This window comes from Rhipicephalus sanguineus, chromosome 10, assembly GCF_013339695.2.
Source record: "Rhipicephalus sanguineus isolate Rsan-2018 chromosome 10, BIME_Rsan_1.4, whole genome shotgun sequence".
Taxonomy (NCBI): Eukaryota; Metazoa; Arthropoda; class Arachnida; order Ixodida; family Ixodidae; genus Rhipicephalus; species Rhipicephalus sanguineus.
Genome location: NC_051185.1, coordinates 120,431,314 through 120,458,681, shown reverse-complemented (window position 1 = coordinate 120,458,681; position 27,368 = coordinate 120,431,314). Strand labels below are relative to the sequence as shown.

Sequence of the window (27,368 nt, the reverse complement as noted above, 5' to 3'; positions counted from 1 at the left end):
TAGCGAACTTCTGCGAGTTTGAGCGTATCTATCTATCTATCTATCTATCTATCTATCTATCTATCTATCTATCTATCTATCTATCTATCTATCTATCTATCTATCTATCTATCTATCTATCTATCTATCTATCTATCTATCTATCTATCTATCTATCTATCTATCTATCTATCTATCTATCTATCTATCTATCTATCTATCTATCTATCTATCTATCTATCTATCTATCTATCTATCTATCTATCTATCTATCTATCTACTCATTCTAAAAAGAGACAGGGCGTGCAAACACGGACACCACAAGAAAGAGGTCAGGACACCACAAACGCCGACGACATTGTGCTCTCCTGGCCATTTCGTTAATCGGATGTATACCAAAATTGGTGTGGCATAACATAACCTCATCACGAACATAAATGACAGGTCATAACATGAAAATTATGACATACGTGTCATGAACAGCATGATTTACAATCCACGGCCTTGGGGCTCTCGCGGCCATTCCGTTAATTTAATATATACCAAAATTGGTACGGCGTGGCAAGAGTTCATGACGAACATAATGACAGGTCCTAACGTGCAAATCATGACACGCATGTCATGTGCGGCATGATTTACATGACATGGTCTCGGGGCGCTCGCGGCCGTTTAAATGAATGGATATATACGAAAACTGGTATGACGAGACATTTCGACATGACGAACATAACTGACACGTGGTAACATGAAAATCATGACACGCGTGTCATGCTCGTCATGATTTACATACCACGCTCATGACGCACTCGCGGTGTTTCGTTAGGTTGATATACACCAAAATTGGTATTGCGCGATGTGACTGTATGAAGAACATGAATAACAGGTGGTAACATGAAAACCATGACATGCATGTCATGTCTGTCATGATTTACATGCCACGCTCATGGTGCATTCGCGGCCGTTTCGCTGGATTGATATACACCAAAATTGGTATTGCGCGATGTGACTGTATGAAGAACATGAATAACAGGTGGTAACATGAAAACCATGTCATGCATGTCACGTATGTCATGATTTACATGCCACGCTCATGACGCACCTGCGGCCGTTTCACTAGGTTGATATACACCAAAATTGGTATTGCGCGACCCGACTGTATGACGAACGCAAATTAGAGGTGGTAACATGAAAATCATGACACGGATGCCATGCACGACATAATTTACATGCCACGCTCATGACGCACTCGCGGCCGTTTCGCTACGTTGATATACACTAAAATTGGTACTGCGCGGTGTGACTGTATGAAGAACATGAATAACAGGTGGTAACATGAAAACCGTGACATGCATGTCGTGTATGTCATGATTTACATGCCACGCTCATGGTGCATTCGCGGCCGTTTCGAGGGCTCGATATACACCAAAATTGGTATTGCACGACGCGACTGTATGACGAACGTAAATTAGAGGTGGTAACATGAAAATCATGACATGCGTGTCATGTACGACATGATTTACATGGCACGCTCATGGTGCGCTCGCGGCCGTTTCGCTAGATTGATATGCACCAAAATTGGTATTGCGCGATGTGACTGTATCAACAACGTGAATAACAGGTGGTAACATGAAAACCATGACATGCATGTCATGATTTACATGCCACGCTCATGGTGCATTCGCGGACGTTTCACTAGCTTGATATACACCAAAATTGGTATTGCGTGACGCGAATGTATGCCGAACGTAAATGACAGGTGGTAACATGAAAACCATGACATGCACGTCATGTATGGCATGATTTACATGCCGCGCTCATGGTGGACTCGCGGCCATTTCGCTCGTTTGATATACACCAAAATTGGTTTTGTGCGATGTGACTGTATGACGAACATAAATGACAGGTCCTAACATGCGAATTATTCTATGCATGTCATGTACGGTATGATTTACATGACACTGTTATGGTGCGCTTCCGGCCGTTTAGATAACTGGATATATACCAAAATTGGTATTGCATGACAGGAGTGCGTGATGAACATAAATCACCGGTCATGCAATGTATATACCAGAATGTACGTTTCATTGGCATGGTATATACCACATTGTGCATGCACGCGTGCACGGCAAACATGCGATATATGGTGAACTAGATGCCATGGCGTGAATGATTTCATTCAGCTCAAAAATAAACAAAGCGGTGTATGCAGTTCTTTGCTGGCTGCTTCGCATTACATCGATTCCCACAGCGCGTGGGGTCTGCCGGATTTTTTTCGCATAGGTGTGGGGCAGATTGTACAAGCGCAGCACATAATTAAAAGATGTAGCATTAGAGATTTATGAAGTTGCAGCAGAAATTCAGCGATCTTTTAATGATTCACATCAGATTAATCAGAATAGGTGTGGGGCAGATTGGACAAGCGCAGCACATGATTAAAAGATGTAGCGTTAGAGATTTATGAAGTTGCAGCAAAAATTCAGCGATCTTTTAATGATTCACATCAGATTAATCAGGGTGTACACCTGCAGAAATGCTTACATGTTATGTTTAATTGCTTGCGCTTTGCCATGCTTATGTTTTCCCGTTTGGGTTATAGGTGATTTAACAGAGGTCGCTGAGAAATCAAGCAAGGAATCAGTACGGGGCAGCGATGCAGCAGCTTCCTCGATGCAGCGCTCACACAATCATGCGCTCCGAGGAAGAAGGAAGAAAAGAAGCCATCTTACGTCTCCTTTCGTATCTGAGCATTTTCGCGGCCAGTTCGTAGTCCTGACCGCGCCTTATACCAGACATAAGAAAATATATCGCATAGTCTTCCTTGTTCGTGGAGTACCAATTCTTGCTCCTCTTGTCTAGCCACGTGTCTTGTTCTTTGCTGAACTCAATCTGTGGATGAAGAGGGAGAGAGAAATGTCTGCAATGCTTTAGATGTTTCCTCTGCAGGCAACCAAATAAACCTTTCATTTTCACGGCGCCGTGCGACAACATAGTCAACGTAAGACTACTATTCATCGTCACAGGATAGCGCGTACTTACAACGGGGACAAAGGGAGAAGATCACGACAACACAAGCGCTAACTTTCAACTAAAGTTTATTCAAGGAAAAACGGAAGAGAAGAAAATAACACAAAAAACCGCGCATGCGTCACTGCGCAGAAAACATAACTAAATTATAAGCCACACATAATATCAAAGCCTAACAACATGGCAGTTGATAATCAATCTGTTGACCGTTGCAAGGCGCTAATCAGTGTGGCCAAGAAAAGACAGTTCTTTATCTGTTAATGCCAACGACGTCTGGCTTACACATCTATGTCCTTCTTTTATTTGGAAGGTCTCACAGATCTCCCTTGTAGAAATGTCTGCAATCTCCTTGAGATTGCAGGCATAAATATATAAACAAAGACATAAAGACATAAAAGATATAAACTGTGCTAAACACGCATGCTTGCAGACAGCCAATATATTTGAACGATATGAATGCATTGTGAACGCGGGGCAAACCAAACGTAAAGAAAGAACACCCCATATGAGGGCTGTGTTGGTTGGTGAATGAAAAGTCCTCTGCACGGCGTTTACAGGGTGTTTCAAAAAATGTGTCCAAAATCCTCAAAACTCAAGGAAATGCGATATTTGTTCAATGTCTTCACAATTATTTCTTCTTTGGTCGCAGGTTTCTTAAGAAGGCTAAAGGCATCATTCGGGACAGCAATTAAGAAAGTTAGGTTATCTAACTTTTTAATTATTTTAGTTAGGCGGTCATGTCACAAGGGAGAATTGAAGTCCATCATGCGAAGAACCCATCGCAGCTTTGAGATATAGAAAAGGCGGCCTCTAGTAATTATTGTGGCGTAATAAAATTAAACCAAATTCAATGGCTTTCGCCGTTAAATTTGGTTGAAAGGCACCCAAATTTTACCCATCTGACAAGCTCCTCGCAAACAGAGCCCAACAGGTTATCAGGGAACCCAGCGGCTTTTAGTCTATTCATATGTAGCGCAATGTACCGTTTAAAAAATTTGCAGTGGCTTAGCTCGGTTATGCCAGGGTATACGTAGCGTTATCAAAGGTTCAGCTGAATATCCTTAGCTTTCCAGATTGTCTAGGATTATTAGCTTTCTTCTGTTCATTCTTCGTACGCTGAACCACTAATTGCCAAGCAACTACTTCGGGATCCGATGAGATAAGCTCCTCGGCTCTTCTGCGCCGTCGAACAGCATTTGCGCTCTCCTTCTCCATGGCGTCACCCACCTGCAAACGCCAGTCAGAGGCGCTATCAAGCGGCCCCAGCGCAGTGTCAGACGGCGACTGCACAGCGAAGGCGAATAGCTGCGCGCGCGCCGGCGCCACTGTGTCTATGGCTACGACGTCACTGCTCTCGCATGCGGCGCTGACCAGCAGCGGCGAGCCGCGCGCGGCGGTGGCGGAGTCTGCGCGCGCGCCGGCGCCAGCGTGTCTGCCGCGCCTACGACGCCACTCCTCCCGAACGCGCAGACCAGCAGCGGCAACCGCACGCGGCGGTGTCGGAGAGCGCGTGAGATGCCAGCTCCGGTGACCAAGCTATGCGACATCACTGATCCTCGCGCATGCGCAGCACGGCTCATGACCCACGCGAAATCGGCTGCGGCTAGGCAAGTGTAGCTAACGCTACAAAAATTACACCATCCTCCGCTAAAGGGGACCATGCGGCGACGCGAAGCAGGAGCACTTGCACGATCGCGTTCCGTTGGCGTTCGTTGGGCATGCTACCGACCTCGCGTCGTAGAACGCAAGGAGGAACGCTACGCGCGTCGTGTCTTCCCTCTAGCCTGGCCGTTATTTCTAACAGGGCGAGCGGGGAACGCGGTCGACAGGCGCGCGAGAGGGAGGCAGCGTAGGAGAGGAGAAAGAGGGGGAGGGGAAGCGCCTGCGCTTATGTTCATCGCGGCGTTCAGCAGGAGAGAATTTCGGCATGTCGAGCCCGCATCACACTTCATTGGAAGCATCAACGGAGTCAAGCGGAGTGAACCAAAGCAAGCGCTGAACTGAACGCGCGCAGTGCTCTACCCGCTTTATATTGCCACGTGCGTTTCTTTATCACTTTTGCTGTATTCGGTTTTCGGCCACAAAGACTGTCAACAACGCTCAGCGCGAATCGCGCCTCATTGTTCGAGAAGCTTCGCGATCATTGTAGATCGTTGTGTTAAGATTGCGCGCAAGACGCGCACACACGAGCTTATTCTAGAATTTGCACGACAGCCAGGGATAATGGTGGAATATTCGACGGCACATGTTTAAATGCCGACGCGCTTCACCGCTTGTCAGTTGATCGACGGTCGACGCTCTGTTCGCCGCTATCAGTGCATACAGTGTGTATTGCTGTAAATTACCTTTCCGTTTCTCGGCCACAAGTTCGGCCAAATAAAGACTTTCATCTCGGACACGTCGCCTGCGGTCTTCGTCCACGTCACGACCCCGTGACATCTTGACCCCGTGACAACGCTTTATATACACACTTGACGGAGAGGAGACTAGAGGAGGAGAGTAGCGCATGCGCCGCGAGAGCAGAAGCGAGAACGCAGGAGAAGCGCAAGCAGGTGGTAGGAGAGAAGTGGGGAGAGTAACGCGCAGCTGTTGGAGAGAGGGAAGGAGGAGAGTTGCGCATGCGCAGTGTGAGTGCGGACGCCGACGACGCCGCGGGACATGCCGCTGCTATAAGATGCTTCGCATCTAAACATGTTGCGAACGCTTTGAGGTTGACGTTGTCTTCAGTGCACCAGACAAGCTCTCACGTGTGTGCCTTGCTGTGGAAAGCAAGGCTGATAGCTCACACTCAGATTACGGATGTTGCCGTGTAAAAAAAATATCAATACACTGCGTCGTCAATACGCGCTGCCGCGTCTCGGGGGTGTATAAGATACCGACAACTTGCAAACGCTCGTACATCAGTCAAACTGGGCGTTGTGTCAATATACGCCTGCGCGAGCACAACATGTCTTTGAGGACTGACAAGCCATCGCATCCATCTGCTCATCGTAAAGCTTGCGGGCGCGAGCGTTTGTTTAAGGAAACGTGCACTGTGTTTTCGATCCGAGATCAGAGGACTCGAGAAATTGTCGAAGCCGCCCTTATCGCGAAACCGCGTGTTTCGTGCATCGGTTGTCCTTCGGTGGAGCTATCTAGACGCGAGGTAGAATACACTTAATTTGATGGCCTAAACGCGCTTGGCGTTTTTTTTCAAACACGAAGGTGTTTTATGACGGGGTCCATCAAGACTTCAGTGGCGTATTTCCGTCACGGAAATGACGTCGAAAAAATTGACACGATCAGATGGCAAAGAAAGAAAGTCCCGTCAGCGGGCATCGAACCCACGACCGCTCGGTCCGCAACAACAGATGACGGGCACGCTATCCACTGCGCCACGGTCACAGACTCTAGAGGCTTTACAAACGCGCCTTTTATATCTACCACTCTCCCGGTCGGCGGGGTGATGTTGCCCTCTGGGAGCAGTAAAGTAAAGTAATTCGTCATTACTGTGGCGTCCGCGATTAACACCTGCAACGCGTTACACGTCCGTTCCATTCGACGCTTTTTCAATAGAAGTTCAATTTTGTCAATGACTTAAAACACACCGCGAGGTGGTGATCTTAGCCCAAGCGTCGTAAAAGCGTCGGCCTCGCTCATAGCATCACGCTAATCCAAACCAAAAATAGCTCTGCGACGCGCGCCTGCCTCTCCTGGCTGTAACACCGCGTTTCCCGCGCACGCGCTCGCCCCGAGAAAAATCGCGGCCGGGGGAGGGGGGGGGGGGCGGCACAACGCTCTTTGCGTTTCCCTCTAGTCCGGCCGTGGTGTTCAATCACATTTTAACACGCCGCGGGATGGCGATCAAGTTCTGCGTCCAAGTTGCGATGCTCTTCTGGCTGTCACACGTCGTCCTCTGATTACGATTTCACCGTTAACTACTACAGCTACCATACGGGTATGTTTAATCATTTAACGTGGACGTTAGTCGTCGCGATGGAGATCTACCACCAATCATCAAAGTGGGTGCGTACACGTTAAATGGTGGCATAGCTGCCAGACATCAATATACATTGTGCAAACTCTGTTATATCAATGTGCAGTAAACATTCAGTTATATCTGTAAGGGCACGCTTTACTTTCGTGTTATTCGTGTTATGCTTCTCTGTGTCGTGGTTTTTTCACGCTTTCTTCAAATATGAATTTGCACCAACTTGCCCAATTGGCCCCGTTTGCTTGCAACAGCGCACATATTATGTTGTTGCCTCGTAGTCGCAGCATCGTGTCAAGCAACAATAATTTTCCGTACCTGTGCCGCTCTCTTGTTACCAATGAAGTTCCGCTTTTGAAATGTAATGGCGAGCATAACGTCGACTCCCAGGTCAAGAGAGCCCCGCACCATCACTTCAACAGGCTTGACTGCCGCCAGTCTTGTCGTGTTGTAGAAGTCCAGGTTCATTGAGATCATCCACCTCACGAGCTCTATGGTCTGCGATAAATGCAAGCCTTGAACATTATCCACTAAGTACCCTATCACACTGCATTCGCTTGCAGTCGCGAGTGATTTCACGCGCTTTGCATCAATTAAACCACAAACTCAAATGTCTAAGGATCTTTCTTCATAACCAATGGCACGATCCTCCACAGGATCAATGCATTAAGGATTGACGAATGTATATATTTTAGGAAAGCTTCATCGCGATAATTAGAAGCGGTAAGGTGTTGATGCACGAATGCTGAAGTATAATGTTGAGCATCCGGAAACATGCGTGAGAGCGCGTATCGGCAGCTGCATGAAGATTTGTGGTGTCAAATAAATTATCGTCATCGTGATCACCATCATCATAACACTTAGGCTATGTTTACGTCCACTGCAGGACGAAAGCATCTTACATTGATTCCCTATTTTGACCAGTCTTCCGCGAGCTCAATAAATTATATCCCTGCGCACCACTTAATTCCATCGCTCCACCCACTTTGCTGCCGCCCTCCTCTTCTTTTGGTATCCACTCTGTCGGTGTAGCTACGCGTTACGTGACCAGTCCAGGCTCACTCCTTTTGCATATAATGAACTAGCATATCAGCTACACCAATAGCGTAGCCAGACTTTTTTAACGAACGTGTTTTATGCCCGGGTCCACCACGGCTCCACTGACGTATCTCCGTCGGGGATATGACGTCGTAAAATATATAGACTAACAGATGGCAAAGAAAAAACTAGAAGTTCTGTCACCAGGAGTCCAATATACGAGCCCTCCCTCCGCGGCGCGCGGCGCGAAACGCCTCGGCCATAGACAGCACGTTCTTCATCGTGCTAACGGCGAGCTATTTATATACACCATTCACCGCTGGCGGCACTCAGAGATTGGTGGCACTTCAGCGTGTTTTCGTTATGAGTAGCGAGATGGCGCGAACGGCTCGAAGGGCGCGCTTTAAAGGTCGTCAACCCACGCGTTGCGATGAACACGCGCCTCTACAGGGCGTGGTCGCTCGTGCGCGCGTGCTTATCTCGTGATGGCGGTCGTTTGTACGTCTTGTGCTCCCATGGCAAGTTTGCGTTGAAGTAGAGCGCGAAGTCACTTCGCTCGCTGCAGCGGCAGTCTTTGCGACAGGAGCGCGCTGCTGACACACAAATAAGTTACAACTGTGATAGTTCGTTCGCGCTCATCCTTTGTATACTTGTGCGTTCATTTCGTGCGTCCACCTTTGTGTTTGAGCATCATCATCATCATCATCATCAGCCTGTCTACGCCCACTGCAGGGCAAAGGCCTCTCCCATGTTCCGCCAATCAACCCGGTCCTGTGCTTTCTGTTGCCACGTTATACCTACAAACTTCTTAATCTCATCTACCCACCTAATTTTCTGTCTTCCCCTCACGCGTTTGCCCTCTCTTGGAATCCAGTCAGTTACCCTTAATGACCACCGGTTATCCTGCCGACGTGCTACGTGGCCGGCCCATAGCCATTTCTTCTTAATTTCAACTATGATATCCTTAACCCCCGTTTGTTCCCTGACCCACTCTGCTCTCTTCCTGTCTCTTAAGGTTACACCTATCATTTTCCTTTCCATCGCTCGCTGCGTCGTCCTCAATTTAAGTTGAACCCTCTTTGTAAGTCTCCAGGTTTCTGCTCCGTAGGTAAGTGTTTGAGCATCACGCTTTAACTGTCGAGCTGTGACAGTTCGCGCTCGTGCTGTGTATGTTCTTTCTTTCATTGCATCCTTTCTGCTTGAGCAGCGCGTTACAAGTTCCGAGCTGCTTGCCGCTGTTGGCGTGACATTAATATTTGCTGCTATAGCATTCAGTCCTTAGCCCTTGTGGCGAAACAATGCACGACAAGCGCTCAACTACGTCTGTGAGTACAGGTTTCACTTTTGTGTTAGACCATTTCCTATGACAGGGTTATCAGCCATGTTTCTTTTTCTTTTTTGGGGGGAAGGGGGTTCAACCATACTTTATGTATGCTCGTGCGTGCGTTTGTATGTGCGCCTGTATGTATACACATGCAAAATTGAAGCATTTCGGGGGGTTCGAAGCAGCCCCCCCCTTCCCGGTTATGCCAGTGAGCTACACCTGTCTTTTTGTCAGACTATTGTACTCCATTCCGATCTCTTAATGTTACGCCTACCACATTTCCTTCCATTTCGCGCTGCGTGGTACTTAACTTTTCTTTTTCAAGTTTTTTTTACCCTCCGAATTTCGTCCCTGTATGTTAAAACTGATAATATGCAAAGGTTGTACATTTTTTGTTTCAGGTAGTGCGGCGATAAGGCTGTCAGGGTTTTAAATACCTGCCGTATGCGCTCCACTCCATCTTTATCCTTTGGTGGATCTTCTTTGCATGATTGCGCTCCTTTGTTAGTAGCTGACCGAGGTATGTAAACTCATGCGGGGGCGGTTGCTTTACTGATGGAACTAATCAGGAAGCTAGCAAATAATTGGCAGCGTGAGGGCGAATTAAGCCACATCTCGAAGCCCTAAACACACAATACTCCAAATCTGTCCTGCTAAATCCCGCAACGTGGCGGAAGGGTTCTTACCATAATGCCCGACACCCAACGCTGCCTTCAAATTGGATGTGTCCCTGAGATTCGAAAAATAATTAAGGAAGAACTAACTGCGAATTTTTCTTTGTATATGCGAAAGCAATATTGCATTTATATTAAATGGAGACATTGTAGCATGCCCTAATCTCTTAAAACATCGGCTCTTATTGCGAGATTGGCCTTCACGGCCTTCAATTCTCTCATAGCGAGATAGGCCTTCACGTGAGAGAGTCGCCGCGTAGCAAGTCACGTACTAACCAACCCTGAGAAGAATTATACCGTCACTGAGGAGGAGCATCTAGTTGTCGTTTGGTCGGTGCGGAAGTTTTCACCTTTTCTGCACTGCCGTAATTTTACCATCGTTCTAAATCAACATGCCTCATGTTGGGTTTCCACGCTCAATAACTTTTCTAGACGCCTTGGTTGCTGAATTATACATCTACGTATGCAAGAATACGGCTTTACTTGTATCTAAAAGTGCGGTAAAAAACTCGCAAGGTCCGTTATGCATTCGCCTGAGACGACTGGAAGGTGAAAACCATGTTGTTTTTCTTTTCACTCGATGCATTTATCCCCTTCGCCCCCTCCTAAAGCTTCCTGCACCTCAGCTGGATTTGCATTGCATTCGTGACCAGACGACCTTTGACCAAGCGACGATGTCATGCGATGACGTCATCACGTGACGTCATGTTATGTGACGTCATATTGACATCATGGGGACTTCACAAATTTTGGCGATCTGTGTCGTCATGATCACATGTCGAGACGCAGCGCGAAGAGAACTGGACACAGAGATGAGGATACCGGACAGGCGCTGAACAGACAGGAATGGTACACCAGTACACCACTTTTCTCTAGGTCATGATGACGTCGTCGCGTGATGATTTTCGCATGACTCATGTTGACGTCGACAACGCGCGACAGCGGTCATGCGGGCGGTCAACTTTCGTGTTTGATGAGGCATCCGAGGCTTTCCTCTTAAAAAGCACCAGGACGCAGATGCGCTTTCACGCTGCCGGCTTCTTTTATTTATTTATTTATTTATTTATTTATTTATTTATTTATTTATTTATTTATTTATTTATTTATTTATTTATAGATACTGCGATCGTTTTTCAAGATCTTGGCAGCGTGGTACAAATAGATGCACACAACAGAAAAAGAGGAATGGGAAACGATCATATGAATTTCTTCACACATGCGCTTTCAACAACAAAATACAAGGCAAGTGACATAATTCTAACAATTTTCAAATCAAACAGAGAATCCGTTAGCACAAGTGAAATAAAAAGAAAGAAAAAAAGCACATGAGACATCACAGCCAGACAAGGAAAACCGCTAGCTACTGAAGGTGTGACTCAAATTGCGATAGGGAGTCCTGTGTAACAGTTTTATCGGGCAGTTTGTTCCAATCGACTATCGTTCGAGGAAAGAAAGAGTACTTGAAGCAGTTGACACGTGTAGTGAATGGAGTAACAGCTAGTGAGCGTGTGTGCCTGATAGCGTAACCTGTCGTATATGCAAGATGTGACGTGCCGATCTTGTACTGACCTTTTATTAACTGAAAAAAGAATTTTAGGCGACATACACGATTTCGATGACTTATAGCAGGAAGGCCACTTTGAGATACGAGGTTAGTGATTGAAGTGCGGCCATACGTATTGTAGATGAATGTAACAGTGTTTTTCTGTAAGCTTTGTAGTTTTGCTATGTCGGTTTTAGTGAACGGGTCCCATATAATGACGGCATATTCTAAAACAGGACGGACGAGTGCTTTATATGCCAACAAACGTACTGTTAGTGTGGACGATTTTAATACACGCCTTAAAAAGAATAAGTTACGCCTGCAATTTGCTAGCACTTTGTCAAAGTGTTTTGAGCACGAGAGATCACTTGCTATTTGAAGGCCTAGGTACTTATATTGTGTCACTTCTGATAAGAGAATGTCTTCCGTGCCATAGCAACATATTAGTGGCTTCTTTTTTGATGTTACCCGCCTGTACACCGTCTTTTCAAAAGTGATGCACATTTGCCATTGCTTACACCAATCAGCTACCTTATTAAAATCCCTGTTTAAGCTAAGCTAGTCTTCCTGAGTTGTTATTTCTTTATATAGCACGCAGTCGTCAGCGTAAAGCCTGACTTTTACGGATGAGTTAGCGACGATATCGTTGATATATAACAAAAAGAAAAGGGGTCCAAGAACGGATCCCTGTGGGACGCCAGACTTGACAGGAACTATATCTGACACTGTTTCATCAACATCAACGAACTGACGGCGACCGCTAAGGTAGGCTGTAATCCATCCTATCATTTTTTTTTCATTTTTTAACACAGCGCGTAGCTTATGAAGAAGTCTAACATAAGAGATCTTATCGAATGCTTTGCTGCCTAAAAGATCTACTGCCTAAAATTCACAAAGTAGACAATCCAGGGCGTCGTATAGTATCCAGTAACAGTACATCGGCAGAAAATACATCAGAATTCATTTATTGCCTTATAGAAGACATCCCGCCGACATTTTCTTCTTACCTAAAGCACACAAACCACTTCATCTGCGAAACTCTTAACCCATTAGGGCCCAAGCAAAAACTATTTGTTGAATTCAATTGAAATTTCGCGCACTTATGGAAATGATCTAACTACAGTAGACAACAACATCTGGGAATTTTTATAGAGCTACATCTATTCCTTCAGAAGTTATGGTACTGTACTTTAGAAAGTACGCTGGGCTCTTGCGATAGCGATGCAAGCTGGCTCGGCACAAGAATAGCAAGCATGCTTGGCCCTTGCCACACTAATACCAAAATTGTTTTGGCACATGCAACTTGTCGAAGCAGCGACGCATCATGCAAAGCGTTGCACCATACTTTTCGCAGCATCATTTCCATTTATCACAGACAGTGCACTTCAACCGTTTTTCAATCTTCTTGTGAAAATTCCCATATGGATGGAGGGGACTGGCAGGCACACTTGACACGGAAGACCTCTTGATGGTTCCATTATGTACACGGCACAGGTAGTGTCTTGCAAGTCTGCAGGTGAATGACAGCAGTCTGCTAACCTCCAGTAGGTTGGCAGATCCTCTATGCATTCAGTGCAGCAATGTTGATGATCTGTGTAAATAGGGCCTTCCATCACTTTTTCCCGCGAATGAAAATTCTGTAGTTATACGCAGCTTGATTGTGGAGATGAATCTCTCCCGTGCCAATATTTCTCTAGCTGCTGACGATGTTTCGTGATGGCACTACGTTTTTCTTTTGAGTTGATGATCATCTGCTTACAGAGTGTAGTGGCTCGACTGTGTCATAGTTCATCGCCATAGCACCTATGCTATTGTCTTTGCCCTTTACGAAAAGAAACTCGTTTCCCGGATCAAAACAGAAGCATTCTTCCCGATTTCTTTCGTTCCATCAGGTAGAAGGCATTCATTCGCACAGACATCTTCCTCCTCCTCCTCAGCCGTTTCGGTGTGACAATTACTTCACCAAGAGGCTCTCGTATATCCTTGCCGGCATCTGTTGCAGTCTCCCGAGTCTCAAATGACCGTAAAAACGGCACTCTTCCGAAGAAAATACCTGGTTCGATCTCAGAGGCAACCTACAATGCAATGCACATGTAAGCTCACACAAAGGCCCAGTGTACTACGAAAAGTACACCAACATTTGATTACCCCTCAGAGCAAAACTGTGCACTACAGCTGATTCTTGCGCTTCGCCGCCATTATATTGCTCTTTCTGAAGCACAATTAATCTGTTTTTTCAATATATACAGTGTGAAACCTTAAATTAATTGAGAAAACGTAGTAGTCGTCACATGCGTTCGAAGGGCGCGCGTTTTCCAAAAGTTTAACAACTCGTAGCACAGAAAAAATTGACCTGAGTCAATATGTTCGATTAGGAGTGTCTTGCTGCAACCTTTAGCGTCAGAAATGCTGATCAGAAAAATTAGAATATTGGATAGTGTATTTTCTATTTAAAAAAAATGAAGTGCACTTTGTAAAGTACTTTGGGCGCTAATGGTTAACAGCCCAGGTGATAGCTTTGTGGTGACCATGGAAGGCTGCTCACTGTTCTCTATCATACCTCACCGTGACGGAATAATGGTTAGGTTTCCGAGTATGTGCTCCGAGTGTTCCGAGTTCTGGTTTCCCAATATTGCGCTCGTCGTATTGTGTCCTGTATTGTATTCGTCCTGTGTCTGTACTACCTAAGCGCACGCTTGAAAATGAATGAACACCGACTAGCCCACCAGCTCTCCTCAGAGTATGAGAAATTTCACTCATCGATCGGTGCAAGTGGCGAGGTACTGTCGACACTTCTCGAACTTGTACTAAACCATAACAATTTTGAGTTTAATGGCAAGCACTTCCTTCAGGTCAGTGGCTCTGCAATGGGTGCAAAAATGGCCCCATACTTTGCGAGCATCTTCACGCCATCTCTTGAAATCCCATTTATCGAGGGGCACGCCTTCAAATCGTTGTATCACCGTAGATTTTTGGACGTCACATTTATGATATGGAACCACAATGAGGAGAACCGCTTCTCCGGTTTACATTCAACGCACCCCACCCATCGAATAAATTCACGCATAGCATTTCCAAAACTAGCATTAACTTCTTGGGCGTCACTGTTTCGCTCAAAAGCGAACGATTTTCAAGAAACCTTTAGAAAAACCTAGATTGCAAATCAGTTCTGCGGAATCCCGCAAGGTGGCGGAAGGGTTAAGAAAGGGACAATAGACAACCACTCTTTTGTAGCACGAAGCCACAAGGAAATCCATACGGATTTCTCAGAAATAAAGCCTCTTGGTTGCTGAAAAATTCATCCTGGTCGCTTTCTTAAAAACTTGCAGACCAGCAAATGTACCTACGTTCCAACTGCAGCGAGACATAAAACGGGCATCCCATGTTCTCAGGCTTACCGGTATCGAAGAATATGCACCGATATACGGGAATTTGACAAACACGCGGAATAACTTATGAGCGATTTGATGCGAGCTAGCTGGTACAGATCCATAGTGAAAAAAACACCGCGACGTAGACACAGTCTAGGAAGTACACAGGACCACCGCAGAATAAAGCACGACCTATGACAACAAGTTATCCCGAATACATTATTGGCGATGCCATACTACGTGCTCGCAACGAGAACCGGAATTACATGAATTAAAAACCAAAAACAGTATCCAAAACTACTTCCTAAAGAAATCTTGTACCGACTTCTCATCAGTGCCACGGGTTAACAACATACTTTCCTACCATTTAAACATAATTAGGCAAAGCAAGCGATTTACTTCCACCTTCGCGGGGCCCCCTGGCGTGGTGTACCACAAGGGTAAGAAGCTGAGGGACATTCTTGTCAGAGCCAAAACAAGGCCTGATAAATCTGAGCCAGGGTGTTGTACCTGCGGAAAAGTTCCTTAGAAGGCATGCCCACTCATAGTCACACCAAGTGAATCAAAAGCAAGCTCCTCGGGCTTTAAATTCAAAATCAGTGTAAACCTTAACTGTGAATTCAGTAATGTGATATACATGCCACATTGCAACGTCTGCGGGCAATACCATATAAGACAAACGCACACGCCATTTCGGCTGCGGTTCAATAATCAAGAATACCACGCCACTTCATTGCCCAACTTGCACTTATCCAGACACCTACGCCTACCAAACCACAGCTTTGACAACATCAGTGTAACCCTTCTGCAGTCCAGTTTCCGAAACACGCGTGAGCGCGAACAGCATGAGGCATACCTCACTTTCAAATTCACAACAATAATAACCGGCATAACGAGGACACTGGAAGACTCTCCCGCCTCCGAGAAATAAGCCAAGCTGAATTTGGCAACGCGGAATCATAACTGATGAACATCCTTGTTTTTTGATGGGTTCGTACGTGTGCAGTGTCTTTTTGTCGAGATCATTGAAAAGCACTCATACAATCTGAAGTGCTTACGCTATTCACAAGCAACTGATGGAGATGAAAGGAGGAAAACCGAGCCATAAAGGAGACGCTCTCTCCTCACGTGCGGCGGCGCAGGCTCGTCCCGCTCACTGCGGCGACAGCATTGGGTGACTCTGCGCACAACGAGCACCGGCAGACAATACGACATCATAACCAGATGTGAACTTTCAACAACTTGCGGCCGTGCAGTTTCTCCGTTTTTTTTTCTTTTTTCCATTTTTTAACACGAACGTGTTTTATGCCGGGGTCCACCACGGCTCCGCTGAGGTATCTTCGTCACGGATATGACGTTGTAAAATATACCCCAACAGATGGCAAAGAAACAAAAACTAGAACAAAAAGTTCCGTTGCCGGGAGTCAAAGCTAAGGCACCTCGCTCTGCAGGGCGCAGCGCGAAACCACTCGGCTACAGAGCGCACGTTCTTCAGCTTACTAACGGCGGGCTATTTCTATACAATCATTTAACGTTGTCAGTACTCAGAGCTCGGTGGCTTCAGCGTGTTTTTGTTATCACTAGCGAGATGGCGCTAAGGGCACGGAGGGCGCGTTTAAAGGTCGTCGCCCCGCGCGTTGCGATGAGAGCGTGCCTCTACAGGGGGTATCTCTCGTGCGCGCGCGCTTATCTCGTGATGGGGTCGGTTTTCACGTCTTGTGCTTTCATCGCAAGTTTCCGTTAACGTTACAAAGAGCACGAAGGTCCCTTCGCTAGCTGCAGCGGCCGCGTTTCCGAAAGGAGCACGCTGCCCCACACAAAGAAGTAACAGTTGTGACAGTTGTTAGTTCGCGCTCGTCCTGCGTATGTTCTTTTGGTGTGCCCTTTCTGCTTTAGAGCGCGCTGCATGTTTCGAGCTGCTTGCTGTTCGTCGCGTGACATTACAATTTGTTGCTATGGCATTCATTCCTTCGCCTTTGTAGCGAAACAATTCACAATAAACGCTCAACTACCCCTGTGAAGATACGTTTCACTTTCATGTTATACCGATTCCTATGAAAGGGGGATCAGCCATGTTCTCTTTGTTCTCTCCCTCTCTCTAAGCGTATAGATAAACGTAGATGCACCTTCATAAAAACAACTGTTTATTTTGTCGACGTTTCGACGGGAGCCCTGTCCTCTTCAAGATATAACAATATTTACAGCGTGTGTGTGTCCTGTTATACCATGCTAAGTGTAGAGGGGCCAGGAAGGGAAAGAGGAACGTAACAAGGAAGAGAAAAAAGATCAACAAAATAAATAAATAACAGTGAGACAGGATGTCAAGAGGGTCAGTAAGAATGATTTTGCTTAACGCGAACCTTGTGTTAGTTTAGGAAGCGATGCCATATTTTGACAACAATAGAGCCTGCGCGCCCCCACCTCCTCCTGAACGGACAATGTAATCACCCGGTGCGTCTAGTATTGCCCCTTCCGGTGTAAGTCCACGGGCGGCATTTTTGACGTCCTTCCTCCACGTTTACTGTGTGAAAGGAATTGGTGGGGTGGGGATTGAGGGCTTTGAGCGTGTCGGCGTGGGTGTAAGACCTGAAGAGGCCGGTAATGTTGCCGCGCCGTCAATTCATTTGCCGCTTCAGTCACAGCCGGAATGCAGGGACAAGTGGTCCCGGACGTCGTACAGTGTAGTGTACGTTGTATAGCACTGTACTTAAACTCTCATTACACTAACAAGCTTTATGTCCGTCTTTTCCCTTTACAACCCTTCCCCTTTTATACATCTTTTTCTCTCACGAAAAGAGCCAATGCACTTAACGAATATTGACGGCGCGGCAACACTACCGGCCTCTTCCGATCTTACACCCATGCCGACACGCTGAGAGCCCTCAGTCCCCACCGCATCAATTACTTTCACACGGTAAACGTCGAGGAAGGACGTCCAAAATACCGCCCGTGGCCTTACACCGGAAGGTGCAATACTAGACGCGCGGGGTCATTACATTGTCCGTTTAGGGGAAGGCTGGGGCGCGGAGGCTGTATTGTTGTCAAAATATGGCTTAGAATAACAGAGAGCTGAGCTAGTTGGTAAGTATTCATTCTAAAAAGACAGGGCGTGCAAACACGGACGCAAGAAAGAAGTCAGGACACCACAAACGCCGACTAACAACTCTGTTAGTCGGCGTTTGTGGTGTCCTGACTTCTTTCTTGCGTCCGTGTTTGCACGCCCTGTCTTTTTAGAATGAAGACAAAATATGGCATCGCTTCCTAAACTAACACAAGGTTCGCATTAAGCAAAATCATTCTTACTGACCATCTTGACATCCGGTTCTTCTTTTAATTTTTTTCCCTTCCTTTCTCCTCTACTCTTAACATAGTATAAGAGGACACACACACACACTGTAAATATTATGTCTTGAAGAAGATGGCGCTTCCGTCGAAACGTCGTCAAAATAAACAGACGTTTTTTATGAAGGCGCGTCTACGTTTATACTTATAACCTTGCGGCAACCGAAGTTACTCTTCCGCATTTAAGCCTTATATTCGAAGGTCGCAGGTTCGGTCTTTGCTGGCGGCAAGTTATCTTTTCGTCCACTTCACTTTCTTCAAGTTCATATCCTAATTACTACAAATACCAACCCGTATACTTTCCTTGGCATTATTTTATTTTAGTTCTTACTAATATTGTGTTTAACAAAGAAAAACGAGCCATTAAAAGTAATCGTCCTTCCTTCGTTCATAGTGAGGGTCTCGTTCTGGCAGACTTGGTGCCTTCAGGTAGTATGCGAGGGATTATTGGTCAGCTGCCAGCTCGTAATAAGATCACGTGCTACGTGACGCCAACAGGCAGAAAAAGAGTGTTCCACGCCCGACGCTATGGCTGCGACGGGCGCTGACGAACACTTCCAGGATAAATGCACATATATACCCCATAAAGTGGACGGGAGGATGACCGCCACCGTAGCTCAGTGGTAGAGCATCGGATGCCTTATTCGAAGGTTGCAGGTTCGGTCCCAGCCGGCGGTGAGTTATCTTTTTGTCCATTTTGATTTCTTCAAATTTATATTCTAAATACTACAAAGAACATCCCGTAAAAAGAAAAAAAAAGAGGGTGACCTTATTTTTAGGTCTGGCGGTCCCATGCCGCCAATTTCCCACAGGACGGGTGCCCTCCCAAGCGACTTTGAACTTCGTTCTGCCGAGCACCAGGCCGGAAGTGCGCTTGTCCCTATTTTACCGGTAGGTACCCGGCGGCAGCAATTCTCTGCCTCCCACAGCAGAGGCGGATGCTCAACTATTTCACCAAGGCTGTGGTGGGTTAAGGTGCGCCCAGGGGTCTTTGCAGAACCTTATGGGGCCACCTTTTGAGATGAGTACCCATTAACAACCGAGCGCCAGGTAGGTGTACTCCTCTACCCCTTTGGAAAAACCGGTGGGTTCCCGGTCGGCACTGGGAATCGAACCCGGTACCTACCGCATTGGAAGCGGACGCTCAGCCATGTAGCCACCGCTGCGGTAAAAGGGTGACCTTATTTTTAGGTCTGGCGGTCCCATGCCGCCAATTTCCCACAGGGTGGGTGCCCTCCCAAGCGACTTTGAACTTCGTTCTGCCGAGCACCAGGCCGGAAGTGCGCTTGTCCCTATTTTACCGGTAGGTACCCGGCGGCAGCAATTCTCTGCCTCCCACAGCAGAGGCGGATGCTCAACTATTTCACCAAGGCTGTGGTGGGTTAAGGTGCGCCCAGGGGTCTTTGCAGAACCTTATGGGGCCACCTTTCGAGATGAGTACCCATTAACAACCGAGCGCCAGGTAGGTGAACTCCTCTACCCATTTGGAAAAACAGGTGGGTTCCCGGTCGGCACGGGGAATCGAACCCGGTACCTCCCGCATTGGAAGCGGACGCTCAGCCATGAAGCCACCGCTGCGGTGGCTTCATGGCTAACAGAACTAACAGAGCTAACAGAACTAACAGAGCTAACAGTTCTCACTAATATGCTGTTTAACAAGGACAAACGAGCCCTTAAAAGTTAACTTCCTTCCTGTATATATATATATATATATATATATATATATATATATATATATATATATATATATATATATATATATATATATATATATATATAATGGAAAGTTCTGTGGTTCTGGTGCACATGCAGTCGCAGAATTGAAGGAGGACAGTTACGAAATCGTACGGTTTTACTGGTTAAAGGGACCGACAACTGGCCAGAACGGGTGATTAGATCCTGGTGGAAATGAAAAGGCCGTGAATTATAGTGACAGATCCCAGAATACTTTTCGCGATCCGAGTAGGGTTTATATTTTTAAATCGCGTTTAAAAGTAGCAAAAACCGGTATGTCGCGCAGCCTAGCGCGAGCGCCATGAACTAGACGTATGCAGTCTTAAGCACTTTGTTGTACGTAGTCTAATGCTTTTACACGCACCAGAACGAGGGCTGAAAATTTGAATATGTATGTTATTGTCAATTCCCGTTTGTTTCTAAGGTAAAAGAAGTAAAGCATGAGATGCGGCGCTGCTTTCGTGGCTTCCAGTGAAACGGAGGCTGCGGCGCATGCGCGCGGCGTCCGGCGGCGTTTCCCGCGCAGCTCGACTCCCATCTGCTCTCGTCGTATCGAACTTTTGAAGAGTAGCACGCGAGTTTGCGCTGCTGCTCGCAAAATGCCATCGACTTACTGTTCTGTGGAGGATTGCTACCACTTCATGAACAGCACTGCTGGTGTATCCTACCACTTGTTTCGTTTTCTAAGGCTTAGCTTGGCCCGGCTTGACTAAAATGTGATAAAGCGACCTGTGTACGGCCAAAGTACTTCTATAAGAAGCCCCAGAAAAACGCTATAACTATTGTAAAATGATTTAATAGGCTAGAAAGCAGTAGTTGCGGCACCGCAGGCTTTGCAAACGTAACATTGCCTTTTCATACTTAGGGCATAACTTGTCACCACTGCTCAGGGGCGTAGCCAAGGGGGGGGTTGGGGGGGTTCAACCCCCCCCCCCCCCCCCGAAATTTTTCAGTTTTGCTTGCGTATACAGGCACGCACACATACAAACGCACGCACGAACATACATAAAGTATGGTTGAACCCCCCCCCCCCCCCCCCGAAAAAAATTTCTGGCTACGCCCCTGCCACTGCTGGCGTATAATCGCTATCGCGCTCACCTCTCACTGTTTGTAGCATGTGATCTTAAGACTGCATAATCGCTGCAGATCGAAAAAACTCTGATTACAAATGTTTTACGGCGTTCTCCGCGTCACCACTCCGTGATTAGAAGCTCTGACCGGCAAGCTTCCCATTGCACTCAAGAAAACGGGTACCACAAAAGTTGGTTGTCGGTCCCTTTAACATTTCGGTTTGCGTTGAAGACCTACACAGACTGTTAGGTGACGCTGTACACATAACAGGAACACGTGTGGTACGTCCATGCTGTAGCTGCTCTCCTACTGCATTTCCACTTTGCATAATTTGTGTGGCTTTACTACGTATGCCGTAATTTGTAGCGCCTACGGTGTGCGCGGGAAAGCATCCACATCATTTGTTCATTTTTCGTTTCAGTTACATATTATTTGCAAATAGTGTTCTACCGCCAACGTGCTTGGATTTACGCGTTATATCCTCCATTTTGGTTTTAGAAAACTTATTTACTTGTTAATAAACCATACGAATCACATTTACCTCAGGCAGGTACGACGATGCAAAAGACACACAGGCTTGGAACATTGCAGCTGCTTTTTGCCATGGACGTTGATTGGAAGGCGGCACTATCGCAGCCTGGAGATCAGTAAGGGTGGCGATACGATTGGAAGCCTTGACCTGTGAAGAAGATCAAAACAACATTGCATGTGACCTCTACGGAGAATTTTGTTCCTTACGTGGAGCATAGGCACTGTTTCACGAGTGAGTGGAATGGCTTCCTAATCGGGTAGTCTAGCCCTGGCGCAGTTACATAAATATTGTTATAGTACTACTAGAATGGGAAAAGTGCTGAGTAGGTACGGTTTGCGCTGGGTTTAGATGTATACATCTGCGTCCTTTTAATATAAACTTTCCTTTTGGAAGGCAGCCAGAATATGCCCGCCACAACCATCCATCACGGTGTTGCCTGAAGGGAACACGACGAAGTATGTCCTCAGAATACTGACAAGAGTACGAATCATACGCGTGATACGTGTTTTAGAGATAGTTCATACTACTGTAAATGACAAGTACTGTGACGTATGTGCTACTGAAAGCACAGCGCGTGCAAGCTGACGTGTGCGGTTACAGGGGAAATTACAGCAGGCAAGTCTCGGTCCATATATTTTGTAAAGGTAAATTACGGGAAGGAATTTCCCATTGGATTCAGAGGATAGGTGAAAACGAAAATTCCAGGCCTTCTGATAAGCATAGGTCGGCAAAACAACTGGAGCTCACGTAGACTCACTCACGAAATATATTTTTCGCTTAGGGCTCACTTGGACTCAGACTCACGAAACTTTTCCTCAATCGGACACACTCGGACTAAAGCTCACCAAGATATTGCTCACCCGGACTCACTCAGACTCACGGCTCGATCTGAGTCTGAGTGAGTCGACTCATGAGTCCGTTGGCGTATAATCAGCTTTTTCGACCACGATGTAAATGCTCTTTAACACAAATATCTCACATATACGGGGCTCTACGTGGCGCCTTTTGATCTCGTACTTTCAAATACGAGTTATCGGTCGTTGCAAGCCAGTAAGAACATTTTAATTGAAAGACATGACTCACAAGAGATATTTTATCAAAAACTGCCTGTGTAACAGTTTGCGGAAAGGGGAGGGGGGATCAAGGCAACCTCCCACCACCACCACCTTCCGTAACTCAAGCATTTCACCAATCATTACTGAGCTGGAGTATGAACGCTGGTGCATTGAAGTATGTGTGAGGAGACGCGAGTATAAACGTGAGCCGACATAAGGCTTATAGTAATGCTGAAGTTGAGTAGATAGGACCATTAGTCGGCAAAAAAGTGGAGCTCACTCACAAAATATATTTTTCGCTTAGGGCTCACTCGCACTCAGGCTCACCAAAATTTTCCCCAACCGGACTCACTCAGACTCAGACTCACTAAACTTTTTCTCAATCGGACTCACTCGGACTAAACTCACCAGAATAGTACTCACTCGAACTCAGACCCACGGCTCGGTTCGAGTTCGAGCGAGTCGACAAATGAGTGAGTTTGCCGACCTATGGTGATAAGTGATGATTAGTAATGACAAGCTCAATGCTTCCTGCAAAAATAATATCGACAAAAATGAACAGTGCTGACTCAGCAACAGACACCGTTACGCAACGGTTATACATAACTTCTCACGTAAGTGTGCAGTGACACATTCCCAAGCGCACTCTATGCATTTTTTCCGTGATAGGTTTTCCACCGGCCATTAAGTGTTACGAATTTGTCGCTTGGCGCGATAGCCGCTTTCGTGCATCAGAAGCCTGTCGACGGTTGTCGTCAATTCTGCCCATACTTCCTGTTCGGCGCATGCAAAGGCGCACATTCGAATTAGCAATGTAAATTGCAGTGGTGCATATTTCGTACATTTCGCAAGCATGAGACATAAAGATGGAATGTGCGGCAAGTCGTGCCTAATCAACCGGCTCGTTGTGTCCAGTGGTCACACTTGGACGACTGGCGTCTATGCTTCTCGACTTCTTCCTTTCCTTTCATTTTATTTCAGTTAGTTCTAGCGCACACTGACTGCGTCGGAGTCCGCCTCGGTGGTGTAGCAGTTACAGTGCTCGGCTGCTAACCCGAAGGTCGCGGGTCCGATCCTAGCCGCGGCGGTCGCATTTAGATGGACGAGAAATGCTAGAGGCCCGTGTACTGTGTGATGTCAGTGCGCGTTAAAGAACACCAGATGGTCCAAATTTCAGGAGCCCTCCACTACGGCGTACCTCATAAGCTTATCGTGGTTCTGGCACGTAAAACACCAGATAATATTATTGCGATAGCAATTATATGGACAGTCTCGACGGGTTTTTGTCGTCGCCGTTGCCGTCATGTCCTTCCGGTATGAAGTCCAAATTGATAAGATTCCCCCGCGCATTCTATGTTCTACCGCGGGTAAAAGCGCGTGAGCGGGGGCGACGAACGCGACCGAATCAGAGTTCAAACCAGCCGGCCCATTTCCGTCGCTCGGAGGGCGCACGCGATAACATCACCCCGCTCTGGAGGCCTGCTGTCGAAGCAGACTGGAAACGCCCCGCCCGTCTTTAACGAGCCTTAAAAGACGCGAAGACGCGAGCGGGGGGGGGGGGGTGTCGCGCGAGGAGCAACTTTGAACTTTGAATCTAAGGGCGCGGTAGCGATCGCTGGTGCGCGCGCTATCTCGAAAGCCATCACAGCGGGCGGCTCGTATACCCTTCTACGTGTTGCGCTCTCAATGCGAAGTGACTATGCGGAGAGCATCTCTCCCTGGAGCGGCCGTATTCTCTTACACCAGCGTTTTGTAGTTACGCGAGATCGGATACAAAACAGCTGCCAGCCTCACTTCGTGTAACACTACAATTCGTTGCTATCGCATTCATTGCTTCGTCCTTGCGGTGAAACTGACTTTTTTTTACTGCATTGTTATGACAAAAGGCAGATTAACTCTGGCCGACCAAGGTCACTCTGCCCATGCAGTTTCTCTAGAGCAGCGACAAAACAGTGGCTCTTTCAGAAGAAGTACCTTCCACTCTAAGAAAAAAAAGAGAGTCAAAAGAGGGTCACGGCACCGTGACTCTCTTCGGATGTTGACTTGACCTCCCTTTGGAAGGTAGAATCAGCAAAAGAGAGTTAACATTTCAGCAGGAGTCACTGGACTCTCCTGAAGCGCGTTTCGATTGGCGTTCGTGATGAAGGAACCGTCGTATACGCCATGCACATAGCGGGTTTGCCGTTCAGCGCCGTTGCGGCGTGGTGGCTCGCCTCGATCGCCGACGGAGACGGGGCGGCGCGCCTGGAAGTCTTGGTAGTGTTGACCTGGCGCGCCGCCTCCGCGGTCTACTGGAAATTTGGAATGCGTTTCATGATTGCGTTGGTTGCGCGGGTTGCGCCTCTTGAAGTTTTGAGTTCGAGCAAACATGCGCATCTTTGATGGCGTTGACGCCAGGCCCCGTGCTCGAAGCGACGCTTGGAGGGCGGAATATTCATGGAGCTGCGGACACGAATAACGTGCGCCTGTTAACGGTGAGTGTGCTGCTTTCGTAGGTACTAATTATACAGCTTTAGCTGGGCGTCTGCAGCAGCTCTGCGGAAGTAATCTGCCAGCCATTTCCAACAGCAGCCTGCATCCGCGGGGCTGTTGCGGATGCCCAAATAAAGCTGTCAGTTAACGAGTTGACTCCGGTATGTGCGTTGCTGTACAAGCTCCCATAAATTGAGCGATGCAAACAATTATCAAGCGTCATTGTTTGCTAATTGCACATTGTGTCTGCACTGCTGAAAGTGCAATATGTCGTTTTGAGATGCACTTTAGTCTACTTCATAATAACATTTCCATCGGCCTTCAGTGTGCAGCGTGCTTCCGCGCGTGGGAACATAAAAAAAGTCTGATACAGAAAGCTTAGACGCCCTATATAGAATGGTTTTTGTTAGCTGAAAGACAGTAGTTTGAGGTGCAGATATAGTACGATCCTTCCAACGCGTACGCGGTAGCCACTTAAATTGCACACGCCTCACCGGAAGGTGAAAAGTTCAAGACTTTCGACGGGGTGCGTTGTTGCGGCCGCCGCCGTGCACTCTTTTCCCTCGTTTCTGCTTCCTGTTTTCGTGGTTTGCCTACACTGCGATGACGTTCGGCGTTATAACATAATCGAGTGAGTGTACGTGACTGTTGGGAGCTATGTGCGGCAATTCAAGCATATGACAAGTCTGATCTCCATAGGCGTGCGCAGGGTTGCCCATCAGGGGGGGGGGGGCAAAGGTTAATCGCAGCGCCCCCCCCCCAACCCTACTAAGTCAATGTATGGGACAGATTTTGCGCCCCCCTCTTAGGTGATTAGGGGGGGGGCTCCCCCCCTGCCTCCCTGTGCGCACGCCTATGCTGATCTCGACGTAGACGGCGTCCGCGCAGGCTGAGTGTCGTTCGGGTGCTCGTATTCGCATCTGTTTATCTGAGTATTTAAGGATGGGTTGCGTTCGCAAGACATGCGGTCAGTAACAGCTCACGGCGTGCCCCTGACTGTCTGAAGATGCCGGAGGATGCGGAGGAAGCATTTCTCAGAAAAGAAGTGCTTCCATTCGCTGCATAGCCAGTGCCTACTATGAAACAGGTTTCCCGCCGCCTATTACGTCAAAATTTGTTTTCGTTGCGAAATTATTTAAAACGAAACACTCGTGTCATATGTGTGTACAGTAACGGTGAGTTGAACAAGGGGTGGTTTTAAATACAAATAATCAGTGTGTATGTGTTGGTTATTCTCAAAATCCTGGATCACTTCTCCTGCCTCTTCACTCCAGTTGACAGCCACTCTCGGGGAAACGAAGGTGTCGCAATGGTCTGGTGCCTCACCACTCATGATGGGAAAATCAACAGCGGCGTTCGCCATGTGAACGAGGCAGTCGGACTTACATTTCTTTTGGTTGGACAAGACGACGTAGGAAAAGAGGTGAGTGGCACCCACGCAAATGAGCCTAAATCAATTGTGTTTGTTGTTTAAAAGAGGCTCGCATCATCTTGTGTTGCAAGTTTGCCACCAAGTGACGTGTTACAAAAGTTACTATTTGCAAGTTGTGTTTTACACGATGACGACAGAAAACTTGGTTCCTTACCATGCCTGTTTGCATTTGTTGTTTTGTTGTGAGCCTTCATTATGTGTGTACGAACCACTTTGTGGAGGTTTCACAAACTCTTAATACAATTTCATTTTGTCATCTTAGTATCACGTTCTGCTTTTCAGAAATAATTTTTCATGGCTGCTCACGCTGAACAGGAGCGACAACATAGCAAGTCACAGGTCTGATGCCTCCAGCCGTCATCACTTTTTTTCTTTATTCATAATCATAATAAATATGGAAACATGATGCCGATTTCTGCAGTTTATTTTGCACCATTAGACACTATGCGCATCACAGTCACACACTCTAGTTGGCTATACTCATACAAGCATGTAAATGAGAATACCGCAACTTCTTAATTCAAAATCACAGACCATCCTTTCACGCTTTCTTTATTGCTTTTGCTGGAAAAGGTGTGTTGTTTTGAGCAGAGTCATTAAAATAATGGTAAAATTGAACTATTCTTTTTTTTTTTGCAGTGGCTGGGCAGAACGGGAAGTATTATTGGACTTTCTTAAAATGAATACTTCACCTCTTTCCAACTGCGGCAATAATTTCAGTTCCAGGTTTCTGAGCACAACACTGGTATCACTTATACATTTATCAGCTTCAGGTTCAGTGTAACAGGGCTAGAAAAGTTGAAGTTA

General features: G+C 46.8%; 1 protein-coding gene across 1 annotated transcript in view; it reads right to left on the bottom strand.

The window, feature by feature from the left end:
• Nucleotides 1-27,368, bottom strand: part of LOC125760303 (endothelin-converting enzyme homolog) — a 98,934-nt gene that overhangs the window by 51,213 nt on the left and 20,353 nt on the right. The window contains exon 2 of the mRNA XM_049420183.1: nucleotides 7,292-7,471. Within this exon, the coding sequence (XP_049276140.1) occupies nucleotides 7,292-7,471 (180 nt within the window). The remainder of the gene's footprint in view (nucleotides 1-7,291; nucleotides 7,472-27,368) is intronic.